General features: G+C 43.9%; 1 protein-coding gene across 1 annotated transcript; it reads right to left on the bottom strand.

Annotated features, from left to right (window-relative positions):
• Positions 1 to 1,051: 1,051 nt before the first annotated feature.
• On the bottom strand, positions 1,052 to 13,329 carry LOC103457187 (glutaminase kidney isoform, mitochondrial). Its single transcript, XM_008397156.3, has 17 exons — positions 12,933 to 13,329; positions 9,577 to 9,673; positions 9,385 to 9,503; positions 7,844 to 7,973; positions 7,690 to 7,769; positions 7,460 to 7,623; positions 4,952 to 5,010; positions 4,274 to 4,306; positions 4,048 to 4,106; positions 3,897 to 3,963; positions 3,778 to 3,828; positions 3,532 to 3,708; positions 3,331 to 3,462; positions 2,863 to 2,955; positions 2,539 to 2,677; positions 2,383 to 2,446; positions 1,052 to 2,084 (listed from the first exon to the last, which is right to left on the bottom strand). Exons 1-17 carry the CDS (start codon positions 13,160 to 13,162, stop codon positions 1,925 to 1,927), a joined length of 1,854 nt encoding a protein of 617 aa, XP_008395378.2. The 5' UTR covers positions 13,163 to 13,329; the 3' UTR covers positions 1,052 to 1,924.
• Positions 13,330 to 13,682: the final 353 nt, after the last annotated feature.

The raw sequence follows: 13,682 nt of genomic DNA, 5'->3' as shown, positions 1-13,682 counted from the left end.
AATCAGCTCAGGCCGACTGAATCTGTAAATTTGGGACCGCCCCTAATTAAATAAAGAGCAGGGGTATGGCAGGAGAGCTTCCAGTGTGGTAAGAAACATTGCAACTAGAAGCATTCCTGTCCATACTACTTATGTTTGGCAGTTTTTAAAAGGTACATTTACACTGAAAACATTTTTGTTTTTTGTATTGCGTAGTAGCTCAGAGGAATAAGAAGTGGACTGAGAGTCCGCAGGCTCAAGTCCTAAACTCGATCAATTTTAATCAAAACACAGAAAGATCCCTGCTGGACTCAAACCAACAACTCAAACCTTTGGATAAGCAGCCTGTATTCCTACTCTCTCCACCACTTGCTCATCTACACAAAAGTCTTTATATTTGTCTTCTATTTCAGAGGATTTTGGTGAAAAGGGAGTGTTGACCATGACAACTGAAGGCATGGCTTCAGAATCACCTCAAATCCAGGAGAAAAAGGTCAAAGTTCAGGATCCAGAAGCCACAGGTCCAAAATGAGCTGCTGTGTCTCGGCAGGAAAAGCAGAATCCAACATTTACTGCTCAACATGTTCAGAACAACAGAGGAAATCTGGAACCATTTACTCCACATTTCACTTCATCTGCAGATCCACTTTTTGTACTACACTTGGAAACCTTTTACTCTATTCATCCTCACATGTTGGGAACTTTTAAGATCATTGAAACAAAGAAAATATTTATTTTCCATCCAGTGTTCAGTTTGAACTCTGCAAAATCACAAAATGTTACTAAGTATTTTAGTTTCTGTTGCAAATGGAGGAGAAAAGTTCAATTTTAATTTTTCTGCAAATTCATGAAATACAAAAGTAAAAAATGTTAACTTGAAATGTAGCCTCACCTGGTTGGAAATGGAGAGAAAAAAAGATAAAATAAGGTTTAATTAAAACAGAACCCATCCTAATTAGATTTAAAATTTTGTAAAAAAAAACATTGAAAATATATTTTAAAAAAACAGTCTAGGGTCTTAATTCCTGAATTTCCGATAAAATTATTAATAATTCAACAGAAATGCAGATTGTTTTTTATATAGTTAGGTTTTTTATTTGGATGTGAATAAATATCTGCTGGTGGCGCAGCGGCATAAATACACATGAAGAAGAACCAGAACAAACACGTTACATTCAGAAAGCTGCACCGACAAACAAAACGTTACATGATCCAAAGAGCTCCGCCACCGCTTTGTGCTTCCTCCGTCACCAACGACCCGACTTCTGAAATGATCCTCCTTTTGTTTTAAAGTTTGTATTTGGGAGAAAAAAAACAAAAAAAACATGATTGTTTCAAACTATCAGCACAAAAACAGAACCGGACTCTTCAAGTATGAGTCAGAAACAATCTGCATCGGAAAGCGACTCGGCATCCTGAGTGGAACACACACAAACGCACACACACCTCAAACATGGCATCAGCAGGGAGAATATTCAGGATTCAGCCAAATCTTGGGCCAGAACTTCACCCAGTAAGTCTTACTGGTTCTGGTGAAGGTCGTTACCGTCGGTAACCCTTCCTGCCACCTGAATATTTGTGCCTCCTGACTGCGGCTCGGTCAGAACCGGTCCATTCAGTCTGGCAGTGTCTTTTCTGATATGTACAAACGCCTTCATGATCAAATGGTAGAGAGAAATAAGAGAGGAAATAATTGAAGTTTTACAGGAAAACAGAGACAACAGTTTAACACCTGAACATATTTACACGTCTTATATACAGAACACAAAACCGTGTCAGGGTCACACGATGAACGCCTACTCCACTTCCTGTTTCCAGAATAAAAGCACCGGCGCGTTTGATTCATGGTTGGACCCAAAGGAGGGAATAAAAACCGATTATTTTACTGGGAGAACAGATAACAGACATGATGAGGTGCTTTTATACTGAAGGAGCCTTCAGGAAGTCACAGCAGGCCATCCAGGTTCTTCTCTGCGCTCTGCGAGTCGGTGGCGGCTGTGGCAGCGGCGTCCTGAGGGCTGTACTGGGTGTGGTAGTCTCTGAGGATGGTGACCACATCATGATGGCCGAAGTGCACCGCCTCGTCCATCGGCGTGTTGCCCCACCTGCACACAAAACACCGTCACCATGGAAATGCCGCTGGAACGCTTTCGGAACGAATTGAAGTTTGGGGCTAAAAAATAACAAAATGATAAGAAATAAGAAGGAGGAAAGTAAGAAGACCAATGTAAGGAGAGGAAAAAGGCAGTGAGGAAGAAGGAGAGGAAGAAATTAAGAAGGAAATATGGCGACAGGAGAAAGGAAGGTCAAAGGAAAGGAGGAATGATGTAAGCAGACAGGAAATAAGCATGGTGAGGTATGAACTGGTCCTCAGTGTCTCCGTGTCCCTGGAGACGCTCCTACCTGTCCTTGGGGACTGGGTTGACCTTACAGGCCTCCAGCAGGAAGCGGACCACCTCAGCGTGACCTGGAACACACCAGCAGAACCTCAGCCTCCACAACACACACACACGCACAGCAGCAGGAAGCAGCCGCTTCCACTTCCTGTCTGGGCCTGACCTTCAGCCGCCGCCACATGCAACGCTGTCCGGGAGTCATAGTCCCTCTGCTCCATGTCCATGGAGGACAGAGCGAAGCGGCGCAGGGCCGACACGTCTCCAGTGTAGGCGGCGAACAGCAGGTTGATCACCGACTTCACCTGCAGAGATGAGGAAGAGGAGGGAGACCTTCATCATCTGCTGTCTGCCAGCAGGAGGCGCTGCAGAGGAAAATCAGCTACTACATCTTACAGAAAAGCTACTTGTGTTTTATTTGCAGTGGCCTATAAACTGAAATACTTGGTAGTGTTCAGTGTTTCTGCAGCAGCAGCTGCAGCTGACCCACCCTCTGGTCTCCTCCCTCCCTGCGGGGGTCCAGCTTCTTGGCGAAGTGCCTCAGGTTGTCGTAGTTGTGAAAGTTGCAGAGAGAAACCAGATCCTGCAGGAAGAAGAGCGACCCGGTTTCAGGATCCAGCAGGTTCTGCTCACCTAGCCTAGCATGAAAGCTAACTAGAACTGTAGTTTGGGTGGAACGTTTAGTTGGTTCGTTTGAGGCGGTGTGAATGTGGAATCGGACCAAAGACGTGAACTCTGGTTCGCTTGTAAACGTCGGTCTGTTCGGTTGGAGTGAACTCAGAAATTTTGAGATTAATCTCAAGAAATTTTCAAGTTTTTTTCAAAAGTTAAAAATCTCACAAATTTTCACAAATTAAGTAAAAGCAATCAAATGAGGTCAATAATTTCCATTTTTTCTTTGGGACCCCAATCGAACCAAGTCTACCAGACTACCAGAACCCGAACAGAACCGAGTTACCGTGCAGAACTGGATCCCTCTCACGCTGTTTCCCAGTTTGTCCAGTGGTGGAGACCAGCACATGATGCCCATCACGTTGGGAACCACCAGCAGAATCCCACCGGCGACGCCAGATTTCGCCGGCAGCCCCACCTGGAGCAGAATGACAATGAGCTCCCGTCTCCATGGAAACCAGGTAAAGCTTTGCGAGGGGCTACTGACGTGGAAGGCGAACTGGCCGGAGAAGTCGTACATGCCGCAGGAGTGCATCAGGCTCAGCGTGTTGCGGACCGCCTCTGGGTTCAGCACGCGCTCACCCGTGATTGGACAGAAGCCGCCGTTGGCGAGCGTGGCGGCCATGACGCTGGCGCTCTCGCAGGTCACCTCGATGGAGCATAGCTGCAGAGAGCAGCCGGGTCAGGGAGCAGCTCCGGCTCCCACCGGGCCCAACCAGAACCAGGGACTCACCTGGAAGTAGAAGTCCAGGATGGAGGTCATGTCGGTTCCTTCAGGGAAACACTGTGGAGGAGAACTGGATCAGAACCGGATCAGAACAACAACACTCCCTACAAACCAGCCACCCTCACCTTCTTCTCCTTCAGGTAGTAGCCAATGGCAAAGTTCCTGTCTCCGGACTCGCGCTCCGACTGGAAACTGGGTCACAAACAGAACCAGGTAGGTCCATTAATGCCGGCAGTGAACCGACCTGAGACCAGAAGGTTCTGCTGAGGAACTCACGTGGCGTTGCTGAAGCCAACGTACTCGTTTCCTGCCAGCTTGTTCATGAAGTTCATCACCTGCAGAGAGGGAGGAGGACAGGTGAGAAGGAATGAAGCGTGAAATGTGGGGATGAGGTAGAAAGAAAAGAAGGTAGAAATGAAGAAAGAAAGAAGGAGGGAAACAGAAGGAGGGATGGGAAGAAAGAAATGAAATGTGGGGATGAACAGAAGCGACTCGTACTCACGTAGTCGAACTTCTCGGCATTGCTGGCTCCTTGCTGAAACACATAGAACCTGGTCAGAACCAGCCGGCAGGAAGCAGACGGACGTCAACAGACAACAGCTAGAGACACTACGGGGTCAAAGGTCATTCAGTGTGATCAGTTCAGGTTAGAGGGGGAAACTCGTCTACTCCAACTGTGATGTTAGCCTTGACTGCAGCTCTGCGTCTCCATGGTTACTGGAGTATGTGATGGGGACAGAGCAGCTGAGGAGAAAAACGGAGGCGTTACCACGGTGACGGACCTGCAGGGGATCAGCACCGCTAATCCACCTCGTTTGCTTTAGCCACTGCCTTCATCCCTGAAGTTCTCTGAACCACTGAGGAATTACGCAGGAAGTGGAGGAGTCACTTCCTGTAATGAAGCGGCTCTCTGGGGCTCCTGCTGATTTAAATACGACTAGGATCAACAGGTGGCGCTCTTGTGTTTTCTAGGCAGGCACAGAGAGCAAATCCCTGAGTGAGAACGAAGCGTACAGGTTAGCAGAACCCAGAGCAGCTCCGTCTCTGCTGCCGCTCTCTGCTAATCCCCTTTTAGCATGATTCCCCAGAACCTTAATCTGGCTGGAAAATAATAATCTGCAGATCATTTCCATCTGAGTGCAGAGGAAGTCAGGGGTCGGTCAGAAATGCCGGGGCTTACCTTGATGAGGGAGGTGCAGACGATGGCGCCGGCGTTCACCATGGGGTTGTGGGGTTTATCTGTAGGGAGGCATAAGCAACATTTTAGTGCTGCAGGTGGAAACGAGGCAGTTTAACGAGCTTGACGAGTCAACATCTGCAGGGTGAGGGAGGAAACTGAACATTTCTGACTGACTCAACATCTGGTGGAGCTGGAGGAGGTTTAGAAACAGCTGCAGGAATCCACTGGAAATGCAATGAAGTAATAGCTAAAGTAACATTAATTGAATCTTTTACTGTTTTCTACCTACTTATTATTTAGCTATTTTAACTGAATAATAGAGACAGGATTAGGCAACATTTAGTTTCCCGTACTTATAAACATCTCTGAATAATCCCTGACGTTAATTATTAAACAGTGTGATTTATGTTGATGCTCTTATTTTGAAAGTCAACCAGACACAGGACTTAAAGTAAAAAAAAAAATCCTGAGCCTGAAACTTATAGTTATGATAGAAATTAACTATAGCGTTGCTATTGCCACAGTTTAATAAAAAGTGTCTTTGAATAGTGAACAATTGCTTCTAACAATACAATTAACAAGCTAAACACTCAAACTTAAATAAGACTTCAGTACATTTCAACTCAAAACAAAATGTAAAATGTCTGTGCCCTAAAGGTTTGCCTTACAGGCAAAAATCCCTCAACATTAAATAAGAGTCCTTTCAGTCAACGTTTTAGCAAGTAATTTAGAACATGCAACATTACCAACTAAATCAGTTTCTCAACCTTTTTTGGGCCAGCGCCCCCTAGCCTTTATCCAGGTCCCTCACCGCCCCCAACAAAGAATTTGTAGGTTACTTTGCACTGACTATTATTTTATCATTAATATAACTATCACTATTGTAGATGTTTTGATTTTTATGCTTGTTTCTGTATTTATCATCAAGATAATTTCCCAGAGAACAAAAACCAATGTGAATAGAAATTATTTTTACAGGTGTCTATAAAAAATTTATATATTATCCTCTCTTGGTTTATTGTTATGTCCACTTTAGTTTCTTTCCTGTTGCTAGATTTATTTTATCGTTTATTGATCATCAGTAATCTTCACTCATCACTTGCTGCGCCGCCTAATCATATGTTTCACATCACGTGTTGATTTTTCACTGTTCAGCGTCGGATTCTCTGTTTTAATGCCATAATTCACATCTAGTTCGTCGCTCCGTTTTATGTCCCGCTTCTCCTGTTTCAGTTTTGCGTAATGTGCGCCTCAGTTGTTTTTTTTTTTTTAACCCCCTAAGGTGCAGGGCGGTCTGGAAGAGTATTGATGAGGAAAAGGCAGACTGACATAAACCTTTTAAAACAAAAAAAACAATTTCGGTTTTCTGATTGTTGAAATTTAAAAGTGCTGTGGTACCGTTGTTCCATCAAACCCGTTTCATACCGGACCACTTACAGCACCGGTGTTAACGCTATAAAATGAACGCTACAAAATGAACGCTACAAAATGAACGCTACAAAATGAACGCTACAAAATGAACGCTACAAAATACAGTTTTAGCAAGTTGCTCAAAGTCTAAACTGGTATTGTTGTGATTGTAAGGTGTAAAGTTTACCTTCGACCAAACGCCCCCCAAAGGAATCCCTGCGGAATTCCTTTGAAGTTGGCGGAAATTTGTAAAAAAAATCTGCCAACTTCCCGTCTTGTCCTCTTTTCTTTGCCCAGCGCCACTTGTTTTTAATTCCTTTCTCAAGTAAACGTGTTTCTTTACCGGGTGAGACAAACTCCATCTTCTTTCATATCACATTTGATTTAACCGCCGAACCGAACGCATGCGCTTCTTTTCTACAAACCATTTTACAGTCATTGGTCAAGAACACGGGAGCTAGAATTCTGATTGACAGACATCTTTGTAGACGGAGCTCTTAAAGCCCAGAGACTACAGTTTGGTTGAGGCGGACCGTTTGGTCAAAAGCCGGAGATGCGGCCCCCGGCTGGAGCTCTTTAAGCCCTGCAGACGATGGGAGGAGAATGCCGCTAATGTCGGATCGCTAACACAACTGGCCTCTGTTATTATATACATCTGTGTGATTCATCAGAAAAACTAAATAACTAAGTCAGTCTGATGCCAGAGAAGGAAGCTGGATGACAGATGTTAATTTCGTCCAATCAGGTGGGGTCCTGTGATGATTTGTTTGTCCAATCGTGTTGTGCCTGATTTTGTTCGTCTAATCAGAAGTTGAGGCTCTTGTGAAACTCCTAAATGTCAAATGGATTGATTAATAAAATACTATCCAGGGTCAGAGCAGGAAACTTTCTGCGAACCTTTCAGAGAACAAAGACTGGATTCAGAGAGAGACCAGCTGTGTTTTTAGCCGGCCTCTTATTACCGCTGGATCACATCTCCGTGGTAACGAAGCGATGATATGGATCCTCTGTATGTGAGCCAGCTTCCTGGGTTGGCAAATGGACACACGCTGGCATATGAAACAGTAGACCTGTATGTGTGTGTGTGTGTGTCCTCACCGTCCTCGTTCAGGAACAGCTTGTTGAACCTCAGGCCGCTGGGCTCCTTGCCGATGAAGCGGTGCACGTACTCGGTGCCGTGGTCGTGGACGGCGATGGCGTACTTCAGCGGCTTCACACATGACTGCAGACAGAAGGGGACCTTGGTGTCTCCCATCGTGTGCCTGGGAAGACGACAGGTCACACACTCACCTGCCTGTTACACACACAGCTAAAAACCTGAACGGTACCGTTGTCCGTCGACGGTGCACAGCGCGACGCCCCAAAGGTCGGGACTGAAGCGAGACAGCTGGGGAATGTAGTCAGCCACCTGCAGGAGGAGGCCAGCATAGCGGCTTTATGTAAAACATCAGAGGCATGATGATGCGTTTCCTGTTAGCATACCTGCCCTCCTGACAGCTTTTTGCCGTTGTCATAGATGTCATTGATGTGGGTGGAGAAGGACTGGAAGTCTGGGATGACAAACTTCTTCCTGAAGGCCTGAGTCAGCAGGACGATGTTGCTCTGGACACACCTGATACCAGAAAAACATCAATAGAAACAGATCCAACTGGAACATGATGAAAGTGACGTTCGTTCAGGTTTAATAAAGAAAATAACCATGTTGTTTTTCTCATTTTAAAAAAGTAGAAATTGTACAAAATGTTTCTGGATGGTGATTCTGTCAGCATGTAGCTCACCCTGACCTGAGTGAAGTTCAAACCCTCAGAGAATTATTAATTGATTAATGATCAGACTTTGATCGGGTTCTTCACAGAAGCCACCATTTGTTTTTATGCTCCTTCTAAAACAATAGAGAAGTTAAGTGTTGCTGTTTGGTGATGTGATGCTCCATGCAGCTCAGCCCGACACATTTCTCTCACTCCTCCTCCTTCCTGCTGATCCTTCTCATGCGGTGATTACAGCACCTCTCTCTTCAGCTGGCAGAGAGAATGCTGCCTAATCCCTGTAGAAACAAACACCAGCACCTCACGTGCTCCGCTCCGAGTCTCTGACAAGCTGGGCTCTAGAAATAAGCCGGCGGAGCAGGAAGTGATGGACAGCGGCCAGCAGCAGCCGGCTCTCAGGTCTGCTCCCTGCTGAGTCCTCATATGTCCCGGCTCACCATGCTGCCGCCTCCCAGCTGGCTCTCCTCCTGCAGGAGGGGTCCTGCTGTCCCAATGTCTACACAGATCCAGTTTCTCCTCTCATCGCTCTTCTTCTTCTTCTTTGCTGCATCCAGAAGCTGCAGCTGGTGTGCAAACAGAGTATCTGCTGAATAATGCAGCAGATCGAGTGACCTTTTTTCAGCTGCAGGGACGATTGGAGGACTTCGGGCTGTGGTTAGTATTTTTAGGTGGACAAAGATGAAAGATTCATGCTGGCAGCAAAACAATGCAGCAGAGAAATGAAGCAGGAAACTGAGGCTGGAGCTTCAGTAACCCAGGCTGCAGCCGAGACAGGAAAAACGCAAACAGACCAGACTGGAATGTATGAATGATTAAATAAATGATTAAATAAATGGGTCATGTATGACTTGGAATAGAAAATAAAATTTGAATATTTTCTTTTTGTTTGTCACTAATTACTGAGATGTAAACAAAAAATCTTGAAGATGGAACAAAAACTGAATATAAAGTGTTTTCTTACAAAAAGCATGATTTTATTTTAAACAGTTTCTTTAAAAACAAAATAACGTTTAAATAAAAATATTTTTTCAAAACATCTATTTCTTCTAAAATAAAATTAAACAGAAATTCTGGCAAAACCACTGGCTTTATTAGACTACAAATTATTTTTATAAAGTAAAATAAAAATACTTTTCATAGCAAACTTTATAAAATAGAAAGAAGGAACTTTCTAAATAAAAATAAACTAAAACCAAATTAGAAAAGGAGAATAAATTGTTTTTAAAACCATAAGGTAGATAAAGAAGGAAAGCGTACTTCTTGAAGAGGTGTCGGTCCAGCGCTCCGTCTGAGGTCGTCTTCAAGGTGACCTTCAGCATCTCCATGCACTCTTTGAGCCGAGGGTCTCCGGTCCGAAGCCCCGTGGATTTCAGAGCCTGAACAGAGAGACACGAACGATCAGAGCAGCGAGGCGGACGGCGTCTCCGTCTGCGTCCTCTGGAGACTCACAGTGGTGAACTTGTGAGCCGGGATCTTCTCTTGTCCCTCTGCGATGGTGTAGAACAGCAGATCCTCCAGGCTGGGCAGGATGCCCGCCTTCCTTCTCCTGCAGGAAACACAGACACGCAGCAGCATGAGGGAAGTGGAGGCATGATGCTGCCACCGCCAGGCCCCCCAAGGTCCCCTGGTGTCTGGGTGCTGCAGCACCAGCCAGAACAAGCTGCAGTGATGAAGACCTGGAGGAGTCTTCATCACACTGGGGTGTTTCACCTGCTGTGTTTCCATTACAAATGTGAGCAAATCTCAGTCTAAATTCTGCTAATGTAAAAAAAAAAACATGATTTCACAATTATGGTGTTTCCATTAAATAATTAAAATCATACGTGAATAAGCTTGTTCATGTTATAAGTCATTAAAATTATGGCAGATACAGATGTAAACTCTCACAATTTCACAATTCTATAGTTAATGGAAACGCAGCTACAGTGGAGGATGCTACGTGCTAGCAGCTAGCTGTTAACGGCAGAAACTTCCAGCAGTTTTCTCCAGCTGCTGGTTGGTGTTCCCGCACCACACCAGACCCCCCAGGGAGGAACGTTACCATGGCGACAGCATGATTCATTGCAAAGAGGATTTAGCCCGGCCTCACCGTGCCCTGCAAGGCATCATGGGAGCTATGACCTGCATGTAAGGGGAAGCAGACAGCTACGGCTTCAGCATCACATTTCCAGTTTGTCTCAAGTCCAAACCCAAAGTGGGACTGATTCTACTGGGAAGAGTTAGTGGAAGGAAAACCAGTCCTGATTTTCTGTCTGCATTTGTTTTCATCCCTGACCTCCACCTGTCGTTTTGAGACCTCTTGTAGTTCTGCAGAATATTTTATTTATAGTCAAAGGAATCTAATGTGCGACCTATATCCACTTTTTCACAGCAATTCAGATTTATTCACCCCCAAAATAAAATATGATCTGTGTCACTTCCATATGTAGAACTAAATCATTTCTGTTTTCAATCGTCAGTATTCTGAATGGTCATTTCATTCAACTTTTACATCACTAATGTGAGACATGCATCATAATTCTGCACCAGAAGCCAGACGCAATAAATCAGGACATAACAAAGGCTGAAATTATTGATCATCAAGATCTATGTGAATGTAGCAGTCAGTCTCAAAACAAATCTGAAGAGGCCTCTGACTGAAGACTGTTTCACTTGCTTTAGCTGCTCTTCTTTAAATCTGAATGTAAAGTTAGAATAGAAACAGATTAGGAGTCATAACTCAGGTATTACTGGAACAATTCATTGTTACCATGGTTACATATCATAGCTGTACAAAAGGGAAAAGTTAAAAGCAAAAATATTTCCAGCTACAGAGAATCAAAAAAACAAAACATAAGAATAGCAGTTCCTTCTACAAAAAGAACAAATCAGAACTAACTATACAGAATGGCCTAGTCAAAGCCCAGAGCTAAATACAATTGAGAATTTGTGGTTGATGTTAACAGATGCTGTCCATCCAGTCTGACACCTGCAGAATCAGACGCTGAATACAAATGCACACCACACTTTTCAGATTTATTTCAGCAGAAGTCGTTTCCCCTCCAACAAAATGTCTCATTTTTGATAAAAACAGGGACAATTTATGTTTGTTTGAGACAGAAAATAAAGAAAACGTCTCAATTAAGTGATGAAACTGGAAGCCTGGAGATGCTGGCAGCCTGCTGGCTGACCTCTGACCTCATTAGTGAAGCCTGCAGGTCAGAGTGGGTGAGTGGGAGGGGGGTTGAAGCGGAGCCACTGGGGGAGGTGAGCTGTTTTCAAGGTAAAAGCAGCTTTGAGGAGCAGAACGTCTATCTACTGCAGAACAGAACCACCACAGAGTGGGAGAGCAAAACTTAGAGGAAATAAAAGAGAAACATACTTACAAATGCAAAGCAAGCAGACCAACAACATGGAGAGAGAGATGTGCAGAGGAAGAAGAGTGAATTAGTGCGACACATTAACATGTCGTTCATCAGCAGAAACACAACATGGACGCCCAGCTGCTCTCCTTCCACAGATTACCACTGCAGATATCAGCCTGTTGGGAGCAGAGTGTTCGCCCCTCTTTCCCATTTTGAAGAGACACAGCTGGACTCCTTTCATACAGTAAAAGCCTGACGCTGTCAGACAACGACCTTCATCCTCAGAGTTAATCTCTAATCTGCAGCCTGGACGTTTCACGCATGCAGGGGGAGCTGCTGTATCCAATCACGTTGATGGAAAAATGTGTGGAAGGAAAAAGTACACAAGCAATAGTGATTAGATGCAGATATTCACAACTTTATCGATATATTTAGAAATCCTAATTGCACTTTCTGAACCATTCAAAAGGTTTAATGCAGTTTATTTTTATCTTATTTTTATCAGTTTCAGTTTCTTCTTTATTTATTGTGCATTGTCTGTAATACTGCTAATTACACTGACTAAGCAAATTAAAGTTGTTTTTACATGTTTGACCAACTTAGTTAAGCCATTATATACAATATACAAGATTAAAAAGTCATACAAAAAAAATTAAAACTTGTGATTAACGTATTTAAGGTTAACATACATTCTAAAATTTTAATTAGGGCCTTAATTGTATACAAGTGCTTTTAGGATTTTTTAAGGATGTGTGGATCTGAGATTTACAACACCTCAGAGATGCGAGAGTCCCAGACAGATTGAGTCTTGAATCAGAGACAACAACATCAACTATTCTACCAGAACCAGAACCAGACAGCTGCTCAGTGCATTTCATTTGGAAATGGGTCTGGAGGAAGAGTGGAGCGGCCAGGATCTACCAGAACATTTTCGAGCATCTTAAGGAGCAGAACCACATACAAAAAATGCAATCTGGGCAGAAGTAGCCTAAACCAAGCTGATATAAATATAACAACCAGTGTGCAAATGAATCTAGATTATTTATAACTCTATTTGTGCAGTATTGAAATGAATGAATTTGTCGGTGATATAACGAGTGGATGGTGACAGGGCTGCTGGTCGGACCCGGACGCAGTCATGCCTGACCTTCACCAGTCATTGAGTTGGTTGTTTGTGTTGTTATTGTTTGACCAGCAGCTCTTAGGCTGATGTCTAACCGAGTTTCCTCCTGGATGAAAATTAAAAAGATGATGATGATGCAGAAGCTGCTGGTCACGATTCATGGCTCGTTGCACCTCACATGCTCCCATTTTCGGACAAGTCTGTATATTTTCGCTTTAGGTTGTTTTTATCTTGCCTGATCAGAATCTTGTCACATTTATCGATACTTTAAAATATATTTTAAAAAATAATTTAACTGAGGGGTTTAAGAGGTTCAAACGATAACCCGGATTACTCACTTATCTGCGGAGGTGTCAGTGCTGGTTTCGCTGTGTCCCTTCGCCGGAGTGCAGAAGCCCCTGAAGCCGGCCTTCCTGCCTGGTTGCGGGGCTCTCCAGCCGCTGAGTGGACAGGCGAAGCTGAGGACAGCCGCGGCCGCGGGCGAAGCTATCATAGCGGCTCTGACCGGCCACTTCAATTGGCTCTGGAGCAACTCCTTCAGAGCTGCCGTCGAGCGAAAAGGCAACATTTTATGTTCGCCTTTAAAAACCGAACAAGTTTTCCGGATTGTATAGGGTCCAGAAGGGTGAACTAAACCTGGAAAAGTGAGTTATTCCTCCTGGAAACAGTCTTCTTACGGTTCTCCTTGCCACTCTACGACTCTGAATATCCACAACCTACCTTTCTCCCGGCGTGGCTATTCATTGGACAGTTCCGTCCCTTGGTTGCCTCTGATTGGCTAAAATGTCTGTCAATCACCACAAAGACCCACCTACTGTTTGACCCGATGTTTTCATCCATAAATCTGTCCACGCAATATTTATTACACTTGTCTACATACATACTGCATAAATCTTTATATGCTTAACAGTTTCAACAAATAAAATAACACAAAAGATGAAAAAAATTCAGCTATATCCGGTTAATTAATGTTTTTATGACCACATGTTTTAATCTTAAACCGAAATAAGCAAATTACTTTCGGTACTTTTTTGCTCATAAACGGATAAGCAGAAATTTAAATTTGATTTACTTTTCACATTTAAAAC

The sequence above is a fragment of the Poecilia reticulata genome, chromosome 2, assembly GCF_904066995.2.
Source record: "Poecilia reticulata chromosome 2, P_reticulata-male-v2, whole genome shotgun sequence".
Classification (NCBI taxonomy): Eukaryota; Metazoa; Chordata; class Actinopteri; order Cyprinodontiformes; family Poeciliidae; genus Poecilia; species Poecilia reticulata.
The sequence above is the reverse complement of the archived record's forward strand: the minus strand, read 5'-3'. Positions and strand labels throughout refer to the sequence as shown.